Source organism: Anolis carolinensis, unplaced genomic scaffold (genome assembly GCF_035594765.1).
Source record: "Anolis carolinensis isolate JA03-04 unplaced genomic scaffold, rAnoCar3.1.pri scaffold_13, whole genome shotgun sequence".
Lineage (NCBI taxonomy): Eukaryota > Metazoa > Chordata > Lepidosauria > Squamata > Dactyloidae > Anolis > Anolis carolinensis.
This window is the reverse complement of record NW_026943824.1, coordinates 13,895,459-13,916,303: the sequence shown is the minus strand read 5'-3', so window position 1 is coordinate 13,916,303 and position 20,845 is coordinate 13,895,459. Positions and strand designations below refer to the sequence as shown.

The 20,845-nt window shown below is 45.1% G+C and overlaps 1 protein-coding gene across 2 annotated transcripts in view; it reads right to left on the bottom strand.

Annotated features, from left to right (window-relative positions):
* aqp8 (aquaporin 8) overlaps positions 1–20,845 on the bottom strand; it is a 51,066-nt gene that overhangs the window by 16,928 nt on the left and 13,293 nt on the right. Inside the window, exons 2-3 of one of the 2 annotated variants that reach the window (XM_062964691.1) lie at positions 11,203–11,338; positions 162–421 (exon numbers count right to left, since the gene is read on the bottom strand). In XM_062964691.1, the coding sequence (XP_062820761.1) occupies positions 162–412 (251 nt within the window). In that variant the 5' untranslated portion in view covers positions 413–421; positions 11,203–11,338. Of the gene's footprint in view, positions 1–161; positions 422–11,202; positions 11,339–20,845 lie in introns of those variants that run through there. The other variant, XR_010001209.1, reaches the window with a different exon arrangement.

The window sequence follows — 20,845 nt, the reverse complement described above, 5'->3', positions numbered from 1 at the left end:
AATGAGTGTATGTCTCACAATCAAGAGAGTCTTTGAATAGAAGAAATACGGCAGTTGGGAATGGCTTACTCACATTATTGTCTGCAATGGGAGATAGAGATACATGGAAATATGGAACATCTGGGCACATCTGGGGAAGGGGATGATGGGCCATGGCTCACCTGATGTTCCCCAGGACAGCGATGGTGAGTCCCAGGGCCAGTCCGTGCGCCAAGGCCGGCTGCAGGCTCCCGGTGCCCTCCGCGTTCTCCACGACCGAAGCGCATCCGATGCAGATGAAGAAGGCGGCGCCCACGGCCTCGGCGGCACAGGGCTGGATGCAGCGCTCGAACCAGGCGGCCCGCAGGGGCCCGGCCTTGCCCTCCGCCTCCGGGTCCTTGATGGACATCTGTCCACATTCCACCTCTGACATGGTGCCCTTCTAGAAAAGAAAAAAGAAAGGCAAAGGCCTTGGATCAACAAGACAGAGCCCCAGGAGTGTACTTTAACAAGGCCTTCGCCTCCTTCTCCTGGCAGAATAGGGCTGGACTGGATGGCCTTCGGGGGTCCCTAATAACTCTAGGGTTCTATGATCCAGTATAGACCATCTGTCGGGAAGGGTTGAATGTTGTCCTTCCGGCCTTAATGGCCCTTGGGGATCCCTAACGACTCTAGGGTTCTAGGATTCTATAACCCGGTTTCACTCCATGAACCTTCAAATACTTATGAGGCTGAATGGCCATCTGTAAGGAAGGGTTGAATGGTGCCTAGCAGAACAGGCCTAGACTGGATGGCCCTTGGGAGGCCCTTCCAACTCTAGGATTCTAAGACTCTATAACCTGGTTTCATGCCATGAACAGTCTAATACGTATGAGGCTGGATGGCCATCTGTAAGGAAGGGTTGAATGGTGCCTAGCAGAACAGGCCTAGACTGGATGGCCCTTGGGAGTCCCTTCCAACTCTAGGGTTCTAAGACTCTATAACCTGGTTTCATGCCATGAACAGTCTAATACGTATGAGGCTGGATGGCCATCTGTAAGGAAGGGTTGAATGGTGTCCTTCCTGCCTTAATGGCCCTTGGGGATTCCTAACGACTCTAGGGTTCTAGGATTCTATAACCCGGTTTCACTCCATGAACCTTCAAATACTTATGAGGCTGAATGGCCATCTGTAAGGAAGGGTTGAATGGTACCTAGCAGAACAGGCCTAGACTGGATGGCCCTTGGGGTTCCCTTCCAACTCTAGGGGTTTTAAGATTCTATAACCCGGTTTCATGCCATGAACCTTCAAATACTTATGAGGCTGAATGGCCCTCTGTAAGGAAGGGTTGAATGGTGCCTAGCAGAACAGGGCTAGACTGGATTGTCTTTGGGGATCCCTAATGATTCCAGGGTTCTGATTCTATAACCCGGTTTCATTCCATGAACCTTCTAATGCTTATGAAGCTGAATGGCCATCTGTAAGGAAGGGTTGAATGGTGTATTTCATGCCTTGCAGAACAGGGCTAGACTGGATGGCCTTTGGGGATTACTAACTCTGGGATTTTGATTCTATAACCCGGTTTCACTCCATGAACCTTACAATGCTTATGAGGATGAATGGCCATCCGTAAGGAAAGGTTGAATGGTGTAGCAGAACAGGGCTGGACTGGATGGCCCTTGAGGGTCCCTGCCAGCTCTAGGGTTCTATGAGTCTATGCCCCCATTTTTCTCTGTGAATGTTCTAAAGCCTATGAGGCGAGATGGCCATCTGTAAGGAAGGGTTGAATGGTGTCTTTCGTGCCTAGCAGAACAGGGCTGGACTGGATGGTCTTTGGGGATCCCTAACGACTCTAGGGTTCTATGATTCTATAGCCTCATTTCTCTCCATGAACCTTCTAATGTCTATGAGGCTAGATCGTCATCTGTAAGGAAGGGTTGAATGGTGTCTTTCGTGCCTAGCAGAACAGAGCTGGACTGGATGGCCTTTGGGGATCCCTAATGACTAGGGTTCTACGATTCTATAGCCCAATTTCTCTCCATGAATTTTCTAACGCCTGTGAGGCTAGATGGCCCTCTGTAAGGAAGTGTTGAATGGTGTCTGTCTTGCCTGGCAAAATAGGGATGGACTGGATGGCCTTTGGGGATCCGTTCTAACTCTAGGGTTTTATGATTCCATTAACCTTTAAATGCCTATGAAGATGGATGACCATCTGCCATGAGTCTCCTTTGTGGAGAGAAAAAGCGGGTTATAAATAAACATTACAACAGCATCAACAACCACAACAGATTCTGCCTTGCAGAAGGAGATCAAACTGGATGGCTTTTGAGGATCACTTCCATCTCTAGGACCTGATGACTCTATGGCCCTATTTTGCCTTTCGTTTCAGACAAAGGGGATCGGACTGGATGGCCTTAGGGGGTCACTTCCATCTCTAGGACCTGATGATCCTATCACTGTATTTCTCTCCATGAACCTTCTAACGGTGCCTTTCAATGGCCGAAGGGGATCGGACTGGATGGCCTTAGGGGGTCACTTCCATCTCTAGGACCTGATGATCCTATCACTGTATTTCTCTCCATGAACCTTCTAACAGTGCCTTTCAATGGCCGAAGGGGATCGGACTGGATGGCCTTAGGGGGTCACTTCCATCTCTAGGACCTGATGATCCTATCACTGTATTTCTCTCCATGAACCTTCTAACGGTGCCTTTCAATGGCCGAAGGGGATCGGACTGGATGGCCTTAGGGGGTCACTTCCATCTCTAGGACCTGATGATCCTATCACTGTATTTCTCTCCATGAACCTTCTAACGGTGCCTTTCAATGGCCGAAGGGGATCGGACTGGATGGCCTTAGGGGGTCACTTCCATCTCTAGGACCTGATGATCCTATCACTGTATTTCTCTCCATGAACCTTCTAACGGTGCCTTTCAATGGCCGAAGGGGATCGGACTGGATGGCCTTAGGAGGTCACTTCCATCTCTAGGACCTGATGATCCTATCACTGTATTTCTCTCCATGAACCTTCTAACGGTGCCTTTCAATGGCCGAAGGGGATCGGACTGGATGGCCTTAGGGGGTCACTTCCATCTCTAGGACCTGATGATCCTATCACTGTATTTCTCTCCATGAACCTTCTAACGGTGCCTTTCAATGGCCGAAGGGGATCGGACTGGATGGCCTTAGGGGGTCACTTCCATCTCTAGGACCTGATGATCCTATCACTGTATTTCTCTCCATGAACCTTCTAACAGTGCCTTTCAATGGCCGAAGGGGATCGGACTGGATGGCCTTAGGGGGTCACTTCCATCTCTAGGACCTGATGATCCTATCACTGTATTTCTCTCCATGAACCTTCTAACGGTGCCTTTCAATGGCCGAAGGGGATCGGACTGGATGGCCTTAGGGGGTCACTTCCATCTCTAGGACCTGATGATCCTATCACTGTATTTCTCTCCATGAACCTTCTAACGGTGCCTTTCAATGGCCGAAGGGGATCGGACTGGATGGCCTTAGGGGGTCACTTCCATCTCTAGGACCTGATGATCCTATCACTGTATTTCTCTCCATGAACCTTCTAACAGTGCCTTTCAATGGCCGAAGGGGATCGGACTGGATGGCCTTAGGGGGTCACTTCCATCTCTAGGACCTGATGATCCTATCACTGTATTTCTCTCCATGAACCTTCTAACAGTGCCTTTCAATGGCCGAAGGGGATCGGACTGGATGGCCTTAGGGGGTCACTTCCATCTCTAGGACCTGATGATCCTATCACTGTATTTCTCTCCATGAACCTTCTAACGGTGCCTTTCAATGGCCGAAGGGGATCGGACTGGATGGCCTTAGGGGGTCACTTCCATCTCTAGGACCTGATGATCCTATCACTGTATTTCTCTCCATGAACCTTCTAACGGTGCCTTTCAATGGCTGAAGGGGATCAGACTGGATGGCCTTAGGGGGTCACTTCCATCTCTAGGACCTGATGATCCTATCACTGTATTTCTCTCCATGAACCTTCTAACGGTGCCTTTCAATGGCCGAAGGGGATCGGACTGGATGGCCTTAGGGGGTCACTTCCATCTCTAGGACCTGATGATCCTATCACTGTATTTCTCTCCATGAACCTTCTAACGGTGCCTTTCAATGGCCGAAGGGGATCGGACTGGATGGCCTTAGGGGGTCACTTCCATCTCTAGGACCTGATGATCCTATCACAGTATTTCTCTCCATGAACCTTCTAACGGTGCCTTTCAATGGCCGAAGGGGATCGGACTGGATGGCCTTAGGGGGTCACTTCCATCTCTAGGACCTGATGATCCTATCACTGTATTTCTCTCCATGAACCTTCTAACAGTGCCTTTCAATGGCCGAAGGGGATCGGACTGGATGGCCTTAGGGGGTCACTTCCATCTCTAGGACCTGATGATCCTATCACTGTATTTCTCTCCATGAACCTTCTAACAGTGCCTTTCAATGGCCGAAGGGGATCGGACTGGATGGCCTTAGGGGGTCACTTCCATCTCTAGGACCTGATGATCCTATCACTGTATTTCTCTCCATGAACCTTCTAACAGTGCCTTTCAATGGCCGAAGGGGATCGGACTGGATGGCCTTAGGGGGTCACTTCCATCTCTAGGACCTGATGATCCTATCACTGTATTTCTCTCCATGAACCTTCTAACGGTGCCTTTCAATGGCTGAAGGGGATCGGACTGGATGGCCTTAGGGGGTCACTTCCATCTCTAGGACCTGATGATCCTATCACAGTATTTCTCTCCATGAACCTTCTAACAGTGCCTTTCAATGGCCGAAGGGGATCGGACTGGATGGCCTTAGGGGGTCACTTCCATCTCTAGGACCTGATGATCCTATCACTGTATTTCTCTCCATGAACCTTCTAACGGTGCCTTTCAATGGCCGAAGGGGATCGGACTGGATGGCCTTAGGGGGTCACTTCCATCTCTAGGACCTGATGATCCTATCACTGTATTTCTCTCCATGAACCTTCTAACGGTGCCTTTCAATGGCTGAAGGGGATCAGACTGGATGGCCTTAGGGGGTCACTTCCATCTCTAGGACCTGATGATCCTATCACTGTATTTCTCTCCATGAACCTTCTAACAGTGCCTTTCAATGGCTGAAGGGGATCGGACTGGATGGCCTTAGGGGGTCACTTCCATCTCTAGGACCTGATGATCCTATCACTGTATTTCTCTCCATGAACCTTCTAACAGTGCCTTTCAATGGCTGAAGGGGATCGGACTGGATGGCCTTAGGGGGTCACTTCCATCTCTAGGACCTGATGATCCTATCACTGTATTTCTCTCCATGAACCTTCTAACGGTGCCTTTCAATGGCCGAAGGGGATCGGACTGGATGGCCTTAGGGGGTCACTTCCATCTCTAGGACCTGATGATCCTATCACTGTATTTCTCTCCATGAACCTTCTAACAGTGCCTTTCAATGGCCGAAGGGGATCGGACTGGATGGCCTTAGGGGGTCACTTCCATCTCTAGGACCTGATGATCCTATCACTGTATTTCTCTCCATGAACCTTCTAACAGTGCCTTTCAATGGCTGAAGGGGATCAGACTGGATGGCCTTAGGGGGTCACTTCCATCTCTAGGACCTGATGATCCTATCACTGTATTTCTCTCCATGAACCTTCTAACAGTGCCTTTCAATGGCCGAAGGGGATCGGACTGGATGGCCTTAGGGGGTCACTTCCATCTCTAGGACCTGATGATCCTATCACTGTATTTCTCTCCATGAACCTTCTAACGGTGCCTTTCAATGGCCGAAGGGGATCGGACTGGATGGCCTTAGGGGGTCACTTCCATCTCTAGGACCTGATGATCCTATCACTGTATTTCTCTCCATGAACCTTCTAACGGTGCCTTTCAATGGCCGAAGGGGATCGGACTGGATGGCCTTAGGGGGTCACTTCCATCTCTAGGACCTGATGATCCTATCACTGTATTTCTCTCCATGAACCTTCTAACGGTGCCTTTCAATGGCCGAATGGGATCGGACTGGATGGCCTTAGGGGGTCACTTCCATCTCTAGGACCTGATGATCCTATCACTGTATTTCTCTCCATGAACCTTCTAACGGTGCCTTTCAATGGCTGAAGGGGATCAGACTGGATGGCCTTAGGGGGTCACTTCCATCTCTAGGACCTGATGATCCTATCACTGTATTTCTCTCCATGAACCTTCTAACGGTGCCTTTCAATGGCTGAAGGGGATCGGACTGGATGGCCTTAGGGGGTCACTTCCATCTCTAGGACCTGATGATCCTATCACTGTATTTCTCTCCATGAACCTTCTAACGGTGCCTTTCAATGGCCGAAGGGGATCGGACTGGATGGCCTTAGGGGGTCACTTCCATCTCTAGGACCTGATGATCCTATCACTGTATTTCTCTCCATGAACCTTCTAACGGTGCCTTTCAATGGCTGAAGGGGATCAGACTGGATGGCCTTAGGGGGTCACTTCCATCTCTAGGACCTGATGATCCTATTACTGTATTTCTCTCCATGAACCTTCTAACAGTGCCTTTCAATGGCCGAAGGGGATCGGACTGGATGGCCTTAGGGGGTCACTTCCATCTCTAGGACCTGATGATCCTATCACTGTATTTGTCTCCATGAACCTTCTAACGGTGCCTTTCAATGGCCGAATGGGATCAGACTGGATGGCCTTAGGGGGTCACTTCCATCTCTAGGACCTGATGATCCTATCACTGTATTTCTCTCCATGAACCTTCTAACAGTGCCTTTCAATGGCCGAAGGGGATCGGACTGGATGGCCTTAGGGGGTCACTTCCATCTCTAGGACCTGATGATCCTATCACTGTATTTCTCTCCATGAACCTTCTAACGGTGCCTTTCAATGGCTGAAGGGGATCAGACTGGATGGCCTTAGGGGGTCACTTCCATCTCTAGGACCTGATGATCCTATCACTGTATTTCTCTCCATGAACCTTCTAACAGTGCCTTTCAATGGCTGAAGGGGATCAGACTGGATGGCCTTAGGGGGTCACTTCCATCTCTAGGACCTGATGATCCTATCACTGTATTTCTCTCCATGAACCTTCTAACAGTGCCTTTCAATGGCCGAAGGGGATCGGACCGGATGGCCTTAGGGGGTCACTTCCATCTCTAGGACCTGATGATCCTATCACTGTATTTCTCTCCATGAACCTTCTAACGGTGCCTTTCAATGGCCGAAGGGGATCGGACTGGATGGCCTTAGGAGGTCACTTCCATCTCTAGGACCTGATGATCCTATCACTGTATTTCTCTCCATGAACCTTCTAACAGTGCCTTTCAATGGCTGAAGGGGATCGGACTGGATGGCCTTAGGGGGTCACTTCCATCTCTAGGACCTGATGATCCTATCACTGTATTTCTCTCCATGAACCTTCTAACGGTGCCTTTCAATGGCCGAAGGGGATCGGACTGGATGGCCTTAGGGGGTCACTTCCATCTCTAGGACCTGATGATCCTATCACTGTATTTCTCTCCATGAACCTTCTAACGGTGCCTTTCAATGGCTGAAGGGGATCGGACTGGATGGCCTTAGGAGGTCACTTCCATCTCTAGGACCTGATGATCCTATCACTGTATTTCTCTCCATGAACCTTCTAACGGTGCCTTTCAATGGCTGAAGGGGATCGGACTGGATGGCCTTAGGAGGTCACTTCCATCTCTAGGACCTGATGATCCTATCACTGTATTTCTCTCCATGAACCTTCTAACGGTGCCTTTCAATGGCCGAAGGGGATCGGACTGGATGGCCTTAGGGGGTCACTTCCATCTCTAGGACCTGATGATCCTATCACTGTATTTCTCTCCATGAACCTTCTAACGGTGCCTTTCAATGGCTGAAGGGGATCGGACTGGATGGCCTTAGGGGGTCACTTCCATCTCTAGGACCTGATGATCCTATCACTGTATTTCTCTCCATGAACCTTCTAATGGTGCCTTTCTGGATGGTCTCCTCCAACTCTAGGATTTTAGGATTCCATGAACCCAGAACGAATTCCCTTTCTAATTACTTTCTGAAAGTAACTTCCCCAGCCCTGGCTTACATCCAGCTCAGGCGGCCAGAGGAATGCAGCCTCCAACTTGGGACAATGGGTCTGTCAACACCTTGCTTGGACTCTTAGACCGGTGCGTCCTGAACACGGGGCAAGTCCTTGGCAGCGCATTGCCCCCATTGTCCTGCCCACACCAGATCTGCACATGCCCGCCTTTGAAATGCAAGCCGCACATGCCAAGGAGAGGGGGACACAATAGGCACCCAGCTCAAAATAATAATAATGCGCTTGTATCAGTCCAAAATACACCTAGCCAAGACTTTGGTTTCGGAGAGGAGTTGCCAAATACTCCTGGTCGGCGGAGCATGGAGTTCCAAAAGAGAACAGCCATGACATCACAGTTGCAAATACGCCAAACTGTGTGCAGAATCCATGCGCTTCATTTGCCAGGGCTCCTGGGATTTATAGTTTGGCCAGGCACCAGCACTCTTTGGCAGAGAAAGTTAATACAGACTTTGCAACACTGCAACTGCCATGATTCCCAAAAGTAAAAACTACAAGTCCCACAATCCCCTAGCATTAAGTCATAAATGATTCCGGCTCTTGGGAAACCACAAGTCCCATGATTCTAACATTTAGCCATTGCATTTCAAAGGGCTTGTTATGCAATCATAGGGTGCAAGAAATGAGCCATGGCAGTTCTAGGGGTGCCAAGCTGCAGTGTAAATACACCCCTTGTATTATTATTATTATTATTATTATTATTATTATTATTATTATTATTATTACAAGGGGTGCATTTACACTGCACAATTAATGCAGTTGGACCCCTGATTTGGACCTTGTGGAACTACAAATTCCAGGATTCTATGGCAATGAGCCATGGCAGTTCTAGGGGTGCCAAACTGCAGTGTAAATACACCCCTTGTATTATTATTATTATTATTATTATTATTATTATTATTATTACAAGGGGTGCATTTACACTGCACAATTAATGCAACTGGACCTTGTTTGGACCTTGCGGAACTACACATTCCAGGATTCTATGGCAATGAGCCATGGCAGTTCTAGGGGTGCAAAACTGCAGTGTAAATACACCCCTTGTATTATTATTATTATTATTATTATTATTATTATTATTACAAGGGGTGCATTTACACTGCACAATTAATGCAGTTGGACCTTGTTTGGACCTTGTAGAACTACAGATTCCAGGAGTCTATGGCAATGAGCCATGGCAGTTCTAGGGGTGCCAAGCTGCAGTGTAAATACACCCCTTGTATTATTATTATTATTATTATTATTATTATTACAAGGGGTGCATTTACACTGCACAATTAATGCAGTTGGACCTCGTTTGGACCTTGTGGAACTACAAATTCCAGGATTCTATGGCAATGAGCCATGGCAGTTCTAGGGGTGCCAAACTGCAGTGTAAATACACCCCTTGTATTATTATTATTATTATTATTATTATTATTACAAGGGGTGCATTTACACTGCACAATTAATGCAGTTGGACCTCGTTTGGACCTTGTGGAACTACAAATTCCAGGATTCTATGGCAATGAGCCATGGCAGTTCTAGGGGTGCCAAACTGCAGTGTAAACACACTCCTTGTATTATTATTATTATTATTATTATTATTATTATTATTATTATTATTACAAGGGGTGCATTTACACTGTACAATTAATGCAGTTGGACCTGGTTTGGACCTTGCGGAACTACAACTCCCAGGATCCCATAACACTAAGCCGGGGCAATTAAAGCAGTACCATACAGTGAAGATGCACCCAGAAAAGGCTATGGACCTTGTGAAACTACAACTCCCAGGGTCCTATACCACTGAACCATGGCACTGGAAGTGGTGCCAAACTGCAGTCATTGTACAGTATGGAGAAAGCCATTGAAGGCTATAGATCTTGCAAAACTATAACTCCCAGGGCCCCATAGCATTGAGCAGTGGCAGCTTAAGTGGCTCCAAATTGCATTCATTCCACAGTGGAGATGCTCCCAGAGAAGGTTATTATGGACTTGGCAGAACTGCAACTCCCAGGATCCTGTATTATTATTATTATTATTATTATTATTATTATTATTATTATTATTATTATTATTGATACAGCAAACAAGATAGATATGCTGGATTTCGTTACCCAAAATCACAAGTCGAACACTTCCCAAGTGTCTAGGACTGTGTGATGTATTTTCGGATGATGCTACAGATCCCAGTAGGGTGGCCTTTTGCAGTTGGCAGATCGTGATTTTGTCAATGTCTATGGTTTCCAAATGCCGGCTGAGATCTATTATTATTATTATTATTATTATTATTATTATTATTATTATTATTTTATTATGACACAGCAAACAAGATAGATATGCTCGATTTCATATCACAAAATCACAAGTCGCACACTTCCCAAGTGTCTAGGACTGTGTGATGTATATTATTATTATTATTATTATTATTATTATTATTATTATTATTATTATGACACAGCAAACAAGATAGATATGCTGGATTTCATATCACAAAATCACAAGTCGAACACTTCAAGTGTCTAGGACTGTGTGATGTATATTATTATTATTATTATTATTATTATTATTTTATTATGAAACAGCAAACAAGATAGATATGCTGGATTTCATATCACAAAATCACAAGTCGAACACTTCCCAAGTGTCTAGGACTGTGTGATGTATATTATTATTATTATTGTTATTATTAATAATAATAATAATAATGTGTGATGTATATTATTATTATTATTAATAATAATAATAATAATACAAGGGATGCATTAACACTGCAGAATTAATACAGTTGGACCTTGTTTGGACCTTGTGGAACTACAATTCCCAGTATCCCATAACACTAATCCGGGGCAATTAAAGCAGTGCCAAACTGCATTCCATTCTACAGTGGAGATGTGCCCACCCATTGACCTTGCAAAACTACAACTCCCAGAGCAGTGAGTCATGGCAATTAAAGCAGGTCAAATGGCATGTGTGGATGCAGCCAGTGAAGGCTATGGAGCTGGCAAAACTACAACTCCCAAGGGCTCCATAACACTGAACCGTGGCATTGTAGGCAAACCCTTTTAAAAGGCAAATCTTGCATTTTCTAGCACGCCAGCCTAGCCAAGCGAAGGTTCTAGGTGCGAATGCTGGCTGCCCCTAGGCCACTCACCTGCGGTCACTTATTCCGTTTGTCCTGAGCGTCCTGAGCAGTGTCCTTTCTGTCCGGCGCCTCTTGGCAGAATGGCCCTTCATTGGCGAAAGAGCCTCCTTATCTCGGCCCAATGTTGGCACACTCCCTCTCTGACCTGTGGCAAAAAAAGGGGAGGGGGAATAGAAAGGGAGAAAAAATATATTGCTGTAAAAGCCGAGAAAAAGAGGGTGGGAGGAAAAGCTGTTTATTCCTCGGGGAGGATCTATAGGTCAAGGATATTATTTCTTTTTCCAGAGCCCTGAGCCAAGTTTGCATGCCAACCGGGCGCAGGAATGCCATCCATACAGGTGCAAAGCAAGCTGTTTTTTATTTTCCCCGTGCCAAAACCCAAACTATTTCTCTATAGACGAACCAACATAATAAATGACTATTATAGCATTTATTATTGTCCCGTAAAGGGCAGCTTGTAAAAGGCAAAGGCGGCCGGGTTTAGCCACTTGTCACCCGAAAGCCCATAAAGCCCGGCTTGTAAAAGGCAAAACTTGGGCCTTATGTGTTGTCGAAGGCTTTCATAGCCGGAATCACTGAGTTGCTGACAGTTTTTCAGGCTGAATGGCCATGTTCCAGTAGCATTCCCTCCTGACGTTTTGCCTGCATCTGTGGCTAACGGCGTCTTCAGATGTTCTGTTGGCAGTGAAGCAAGTGGAGTGTGTATATATATATATATACATACAGTAGAGTCTCACTTATGAAGCAGCCAGGCTTTGAAGCTGCAAGGTCACTCCTTGGAAAGTAATGAGTATTGTCGCCAAATTGGTGTGATTTGGCCGAGTGGTTTTATTGTTAACTCGGTCCTAATTATGCACATTACATTTTAATATACAGTAGAGTCTCGCTTATCCAACGTTTTGGATTATCCAACACATTTTTGTAGTCAATGTTTTCAATGTATCGTGATATTTTGATGCTAAATTCGTAAATACAGTAATTACAACATAACATTACTGCGTATTGAACTACTTTTTCTGTCAAATTTGTTGTATAACATGATGTTTTGGTGCTTCATTTGTGAAATCATAACCTAATTTGATGTTTAATAGGCTTTTCCTTGATCAGTCCTTATAATCCAAGATATTCGCTTATCCAAGCTTCTGCCGGCCCGTTTAGCTTGGATTAGTGAGACTCTACTGCAGGGGTCCCCAAACTAAGGCCCGGGGGCCGGATGCGGCCCTCCGAGGTCATTTACCTGGCCCCCGCCCTCAGTTTTATAATATAATATTTTGTATATACATATAATATTGATAATAATATTATAATGTAATACAATATAACACTAATAATAATACCATATAATAATATTAAATATATATTCTATATTACATATAATATTACTAATAATATTACAGTATAGTGGTATAGTTCAATATAGTAATATATAATGCTAATATTGTGCTATGCTAATAATATAATATATTGTATGTACATAGAATTTGTAAGTCACTCTGAGTCCCCTTTGGGGTGAGAAGGGTGTGATATAAATGTAGTAAATAAATGCAGTAAATAAATAAATAATAAATAAATAAATACATTTTAGACTTGGGCTCACCCAAAGTCTGAAATGACTTGAAGGCACACAACAACAACAACAACAACAACAACCCTAATTAACTTGACTATCTTATTGGCCAGAAGCAGGACCACACTTCCCATTGAAATCCTGATAAATATATGTTGGTTAAAATTGTTTTTATTTTTAAATATTGTATTGTTCTTTCATTGTTCTTGTTGTTGTTGTTTTTGCACTACAAATAAGACATATGCAGTGTGCATCGGAATTTGTATTTTTTTCAAATGATAATCCGGCCCCTCAACAGTCTGAAGGATTGTGGACCGGCCCTTGGCTTAAAAAGTTTGGGGACCCCTGCTCTACTGTATGTATGTGTGTGTGTGTATATATATATATATATATATATATATATATATATATATATACCTGTGCAATAATGTCCATGTCTGTTTAAACAAGTGTAAATGTTGCAACTGGGAGGCTTGAATAGCATTGAGTAGCCATGAAGCTGCAAAGTCAATCAGTGAGGGCATCTGCATGGAGGTAGCCTGGCTTGAATAGTATTGAATAGCCATGAAGCTGCAAAGTCAACCAGTGAGGGTATTTGCATGGAGGTAGCCTGGCCTGAAAAGTATTGAGTAGCCATGAAGCTGCAAAGTCAATCAGTGAGGGTATCTGCATAGACATAGCCAGGCTTGAATAGCATTGAGTAGCCATGATGCTGCAAAGTCAATCAGTGAGGGTATTTGCATGGAGGTAGCCTGGCTTGAATTGCATTGAGTAGCCATGACGCTGCAAAGTCAACCAGTGAGGGTATTTGCATGGAGGTAGCCTGGCCTGAATAGTATTGAGTAGCCATGAAGCTGCAAAGTCAATCAGTGAGGGTATCTGCATAGACATAGCCAGGCTTGAATAGCATTGAGTAGCCATGAAGCTGCAAAGTCAATCAGTGGGGGCATCTGCATGGAGGTAGCCTGGCTTAAATAGCATTGAGTAGCCATGATGCTGCAAAGTCAATCAGTGGGGGCATCTGCATGGAGGTAGCCTGGCTTGAATAGCATTGAGTAGCCATGATGCTGCAAAGTCAATCAGTGGGGGCATCTGCATGGAGGTAGCCTGGCTTGAATAGCATTGAGTAGCCATGATGCTGCAAAGTCAATCAGTGGGGGCATCTGCATGGACGTAGCCTGGCTTGAATAGCATTGAGTAGCCATGATGCTGCAAAGTCAATCAGTGGGGGCATCTGCATGGAGGTAGCCTGGCTTAAATAGCATTGAGTAGCCATGAAGCTGCAAAGTCAATCATGCATAGACGTAGCTTGGCTTAAATAGTACTGAGTAGCCGTGATGCTGCAAAGTCAATCAGTGACGGTATCTGCATGAAGGTAGCCTGGCCTCTGTTGCCTGGAGGCACCCTCTGTTTGGATGCAAGGCAGCTGAGGGGCAAAAGGAAGGGGCCTGAGACTATTAGGAATTATGGGAGTTGAAGTCCAAAACACCTGGAGGACCTAAGTTTGCCCGTGATTTTGTTACATAGTGTAATGATGGAGACGTGCTGTTTGTCATTTAAGGCAATTTCGTATCTGCTTCGGAGGCAACCATGGGAATCCTTGATGCCTGCCATAAAGATAGGAAATCCAGGAACTTTGTTGTTCTTAAAGTTTAAATTCCGGAAGACCTTTATTTGCCCTGTCGGCTGCAGAGAAGATTTAGTTATTTTACTCTAAGGCGAAGGCCATCTGGCTTTAGCTTGGGTCACGGAACGGAGACAACTTTGGTCGCTGTGGTGGAACTGTGATGTCTGGTGTGCTGTGTTCCAGAACTTTGTCAGTCTGGATTCGCAAGTCCCACAGTATCTTTGCGTGCTCATTTTCCAATACTTTTGCAGGTTTGTGATCCCACCAGTTCTTTACTTCTGGGAGGTGGTACTTGAGGCATAAGTTCCAATGGATCATTTGGGCCACATAGTTGTGCCTCTGTTTGTAGTCTGTCTGTGCGATTTTCTTACAGCAGCTGAGGATGTGATCAATGGTTTCGTCGGTTTCCTTGCACAGTCTGCCTTTTGGGTCATCAGCTAATTTTTCGATCTTGGCCTGAATGGCCTTTGTTCTGATGTCTTGCTCCTGGGCTGCAAGGATCAGGCCTTCTGTCTCCTTCTTCAGGGTCCCATTCGTGAGCCAGAGCCAGGTCTTCTCCTTATCAGCTTTTCCTTTAATTTTGTCAAGGAACCTTCCATGTAATGTTATGTTGTGCCAGCTGTCAGCTCTAGTTTGTAGTGTGGCTTTCTTGTACTGGTTTTTTGTTGTTGTTGTTGTTATTATTATTATTATTATTATTATTAGGTAAGGTTAAAGGTTTTCCCCTGACATTAAGTCCAGTCATGACCGACTCTGAGGGTTGGTGCTCATCTCTATTTCTAAGCCGAAGAGCCAGCATTGTCGATAGACACCTCCAAAGTCATGTGGCTGGCATGACTGCATGGAGCGCTGTTACCTTCCCGCCGGAGCAGTACCTATTGATCTACTCACATTGGCATGTTTTTGAACTGCTAGGTTTGCAGAACATGGGGCCGAAGTTTGCCCATGCCTGGTGTAGACACATTCTGGTTCTTCCCAATCAGAGCCCAAACCCGATCTCTTGAGTGCTTACTTAAGGAACAATTGCAAAAGAATGGTGCGTGGGCCTGCCTTAGGAAGTCCGATAGACAATGTGGGTTTGTTGCTTTATCTCCTAAGCAAATACCTGCTGCAGGATCTAGGAAGCCGGAGGGTCCGGTCCTGTATCAGCCGATGCCGTAATTACAAATAGATCGCCAATTAATTTTAAGGCACACAAATGTATCTGAGCAATGTATCTGAACTCCTCTATGTTCCCACCAGAAAACCAGTGAGTGACGTAGGAAACTACGTAGTTGTCGTCCCATTGGCATTCTATCGGATAGAGATAGATTAGATGCCTTATTACTAATGGGGAAACTGAGGAAGGTAGACAAAGGTAAGTCCAGATGTGTCCAACTCTGGGGGTTGGTGCTCATTCTCCATTTCTAAGCTGAAGAGCTGGCGTTGTCCGTAGACACCTCCAAAGTCATGTGGCCGGCATGATTGCATGGAGTGCCATTACCTTCCCGCTGGAGCGGTACCTATTGGTCTACTCACACTCTGGGGGTTGGTGCTCATCTCCATTTCTAAGCCGAAGAGCCAGCGTTGTCCATAGACACCTCCAAGGTCATGTGCATGGAGCACCGTTACCTTCCCGCCGGAGCGGTACCTATTGATCTACTCACATTTGCATGTTTTTGAACTGTTAGGTTGGCAGAAGCTGGAGCTAACAGTGGGTGCTCACTCCACTCCCCGGATTTGAACCTTTGACCTTTCGCTCCGCAAGTTCAGCAGCTCAGCGCTTTAACACGCTGCACCACCAACACCGCAAATATTGTGGGAGTGCACCTCCCATTGTTCCTTAACTGGATTGGCTGGATAGGGCTCTAATTAATAATAATAATAATAATAATAATAATTATTATTATTATTATTATTATTATTATTATTATTATTATTATCAACACAACGACGTTGTATGGCACAGCAAACAAGATAGATATGCTGGATTTCGTTTCGCAAAACCACAAGTCGAACACTTCCCAAGTGTCTAGGACTGTGTGATGTATTTTCTGATGATGTGTGCAGATCCCAGTAGGGTGGCCTTTTGCAGTTGGCAGATGGTGATTTTGTCAATGTCTATTGTTTCCAAATGCCGGCTGAGATCTTTTGGCACGGCACCCAGTGTGCCCATCACCACCGGGACCACCTGCACTGGTTTCTGCCAGAGTCTTTGAAGTTCAATCTTGAGGTCCTGATAGCGGCTGAGTTTTTCCTGTTGTTTTTCATCTATGCGACTGTCACCTGGGATGGCAACATCAATGATCCAAACCTTGTTCTTTTCCACAACTGTGATGTCTGGTGTGTTGTGTTCCAGAACTTTGTCAGTCTGGATTCGGAAGTCCCACAGTATCTTTGCGTGTTCATTTTCCAATACTTTTGCAGGTTTGTGATCCCACCAGTTCTTTGCTGCTGGGAGGTGGTACTTGAGGCATAAGTTCCAATGAATCATTTGGGCCACATAGTTGTGCCTCTGTTTGTAGTCTGTCTGTGCGATTTTCTTACAGCAGCTGAGGATATGATCCATGGTTTCGTCGGTTTCCTTGCACAGTCTGCATTTTGGGTCATCAGCTGATTTTTCAATCTTGGCCTTAATGGCATTTGTCCTGATGTCTTGCTCCTGGGCTGCAAGGATCAGGCCTTCCGTCTCCTTCTTCAGGGTCCCATTCGTGAGCCAGAGCCAGGTCTTCTCCTTATCAGCTTTTCCTTCAATTTTGTCAAGGAACTTTCCATGCAGTGTTTTGTTGTGCCAGCTGTCAGCTCTAGTTTGTAGTGTGGTTTTCTTGTACTGGTTTTTTGTCTGCTGTGTTTTGAGGAGTTTCTGATTTTTGACTTCAATCAAAGCAGGTTCTTCACTTTGCTTTCCATATTCTGCCAGGGCATGTTCTTCTTCTTTGACTGCTTGTTTGACTTGTAAGAGTCCTCTGCCCCCTGATCTTCTAGGCAGATATAGCCAGTCAACATCACTGCGAGGATGCAGTGAATGATGAATGGTCATGAGTTTTCTTGTTTTTCTGTCCAAATTGTCCAGTTCTACCTGTGTCCAGTTTATAATGCCAGCAGTATATCTTATGACAGGTATGGCCCAGGTGTTTATGGTCTTGATGGTGTTGCCTCCATTGAGCTTGCTTTTGAGAATTTTTCTGACCCTTTGTGTGTATTCTTTGCTGACCACAGTTTTCACATGTTCATGCTTGATGTTGTCCAGCTGTAATATGCCCAGATATTTATAGGCCTCTGGTTGGTGACACTTTATTGTTTGGCCATTGGGCATATTTATGCCCTCACTTTCAATGATTTTTCCCTTCTTCAATGCCACTGTCGAACATTTGTCCAAACCAAACTCCATGTTGATATCAGTGCTAAAAATTTTATTATTATTATAATTATTATTATTATTATTATTATTATTATTATTATTATTATTATCATTATTATTTTTGTATGACACAGCAAACAAGATAGATATGCTGGATTTCGTATCACAAAATCACAAATCGAACACTTCCCAAGTGTCAAATACGTCACACAGTCCTAGACACTTGGGAAGTGTTCGACTTGTGATTTTGTGATACGAAATCCAGCATGTCTATCTTGTTTGCTGTGTCATAATAAAATAATAATAATAATAATAATAATAATAATAATAATGATACTTTATTTTTCTATCTCGCCAAAGGGACTCAGGGCGGATAACATGGGGCCAAGCCCAAAACAGAAATAAAATGTGACAATATAAATAACTAAAAACAGTATCATCATAACATTAAGATATTAGTGTGGTGATGCTTCACACCAAGGGCACGTCTATCTATCTCTATATATAAAAGGGTAATGAAATTTCGGCCTAGGAGAAAACAACAAAACGACACATCCCAGAAACACTAAACTTGGCAGCACAACCCCTCATCCATGCCTCTACGTTCATACAACAAAAAGAAAAATAAAGTCCTAAATAGAGGGAGAGCAATAATTGTTTTTATCCAATTGCTGCCAGTTAGAAGGCTAAGCTCTGCCCACTTGGTCTCCTAGTAACCCTCTCAGCCCAGGGCACAGGCAGAGTTAGGCCTCACTTAGGCCTCTTCCACACTGCCTATAAAATACAGATTATCTGATTTGAACTGGATTATATGGCAGTGTAGACTCAAGGCCCTTCCACACAGCTATATAACCCATTTATAATGGACTTAATGTAAGGTAAAACTTTTACCTTTACCATAACTACCACCAATTCCTCAAGACTTTATTTCCCATACCACCAGACTTCGCCACAGCAACGCGTGGCCGGACACAACTAGTACTGTATATAATGTCATGAGATCACAATTCGGTGGCCCCAAGACTCGAAATAGTCGAAGCCCATGACTTCTAAGGGCAACGCTATGATTCCAAATGGTGGCCCAATTATTCCAAATGGTGAAGCCATGACTTCAAAGGGCCACCCCAAGACTCCAAAGGGAACCAAAGGCTCCAAAGGGCCACCCAAAACCTCTGTACCTTTCACCCGGGCAGCGAACCCTGTTCAGAAATGGCATCTTCCTCCTCCTCCGCAGCATAGATAAGAGAAGCAAAGGGAATGCCATCCGTCTACGTTAACGCCAACAACGATTTAATTAGGAGCCTCTTTTCCGCGCTTGACAGCTTGCCATCCCCTGGGCATCAGGCCGCCAGATGGTCCTTTGATTCGGGCATCATGGGTTGCGTGTGCGAGTTTCCCTGCAAATATTTCCGTCCTCACGCACGTTGGAGTATCTCCTACTTGGACCCATCCACACGATGGACTTATAGTGCTTTTATTCCACTTTAATTGCCATGGCTCTCTCCTGTAGTCCTTCCTTTGCACTCACCAAAGCCCACCGGGATGTGTATCCGTTCCCACCATCCACTAGTCAATATAGAGAACGTGATGGGATTTGTATTCCGTAGGCCTCTGGGAATGTGTGCCCAGAACTAGAGCTAGGAAAAATTATTATTTTGGACCACGATTTGCTTGTTAAAATCCAGAAAATCATTCAGGGATCTCTCTCCTCCAATCAAAGGTATTCGGAGACCCATGTTTCTTTATATGTGATGTTTGGAAACCCATGTTCCTTGTTTAGTGATGTTCAGAAACCAAAGATCCTCAGTGATAGGTCAGAGTCCCATGTTTGGAGACTCATATCCTTCAGCCGGTGATGTTCAAGGACCACGTTCTTCATTCATTAGTGTTCATTGGTGTTTGGAGACCAGTGTTCCTCGTTTATTAGTGTTCAGAGACCCATCTTAATCCATTGTTGGTATTAGAGACCCATGTTCCTTGTTCATTCCTGTTTGAAGACTCATGCTCCTTGTTCACTGGGGTTTATAGACTTGTTTTCCTCAACTAATGGTGTTGAAAGACCCATGTTCCTGGTTCATTGGTGTTCAGAGAGCCATATTCTTTTCTTCATTGGGGTTTGGAGGCCCATGTTTTTTGTTCATAGGTATTTGGAGACCCATGTTCCTCACAGTGTTCAGAGACCCATCTTCCACAATTGGTGGCATCAAGAGACCCATGTCCTCTTTACTTGGTGTTCAGAGGCCCAAGTCCATTCATCCTTGGTACTTGAATTCCATGTTCCTGATCATTGCTGTTTGAAGGCCCATGTTCCTGATCATTGCTGTTTGAAAGCCCATGTTCCTTGTTAACTGGGGTTCAGAAACCCATGTTCTTCATTCACTGGTGTTCAGAGATCCATGTTCTTCATTCATTGGTATTTGAAGATCCATGTTCCTGGTTCATTGCCTTTTGAAGGCCTCTATTTCATATTCACTGGAGGTCAGAGACCCATGTTCCTCATTTGCTGGTGTTCAGAGAGCTATGTTCCTCCCCTGTTCCTCCTTCATTGGTGTTTGGAGACCCATGTTCCTCATTCATGGAGGTTCAGAAACCCATGTTCTTCATTCATTGGGGTTTGGAGATCCCAATTTATCAGTTTTCAGAGGCCCATGTTCCTCACTCATTAGTCTCATGTTCTTCATTCATTGGTGTTTCGGGACCCCCATTTGTCATTCACTGATGTTCAGAGACCCATGTTCTTCATTCATTGGGTTCAGTGGCCCATGTCCTCATTCACTGGTGTTCAGAAACTCATGTTCCTCATTTATTAGTGTTCAGAGATCCATGTTCCTCATTCATTGGTGTTCGGAGACCCATGTTCTTCATTCATTGGTCTCAGAGACCTGTGTTCCTCCCCTGTTCTTCCTTCATTGGTGCTTGGAGACCCATGTTCCTCATTCATTGAGGTTCAGAGACCCATGTTCTTCATTCATTGGTCTCAGAGACCTGTCTTCCTCCCCTGTTCTTCCTTCATTGGAGTTTGGAGACCCATGTTCCTCATTCATTGAGGTTCAGAGACCCATGTTCCTCATTCATTGAGGTTTGGAAACCCATGTTCCTCACTCATGTTCTTCATTCA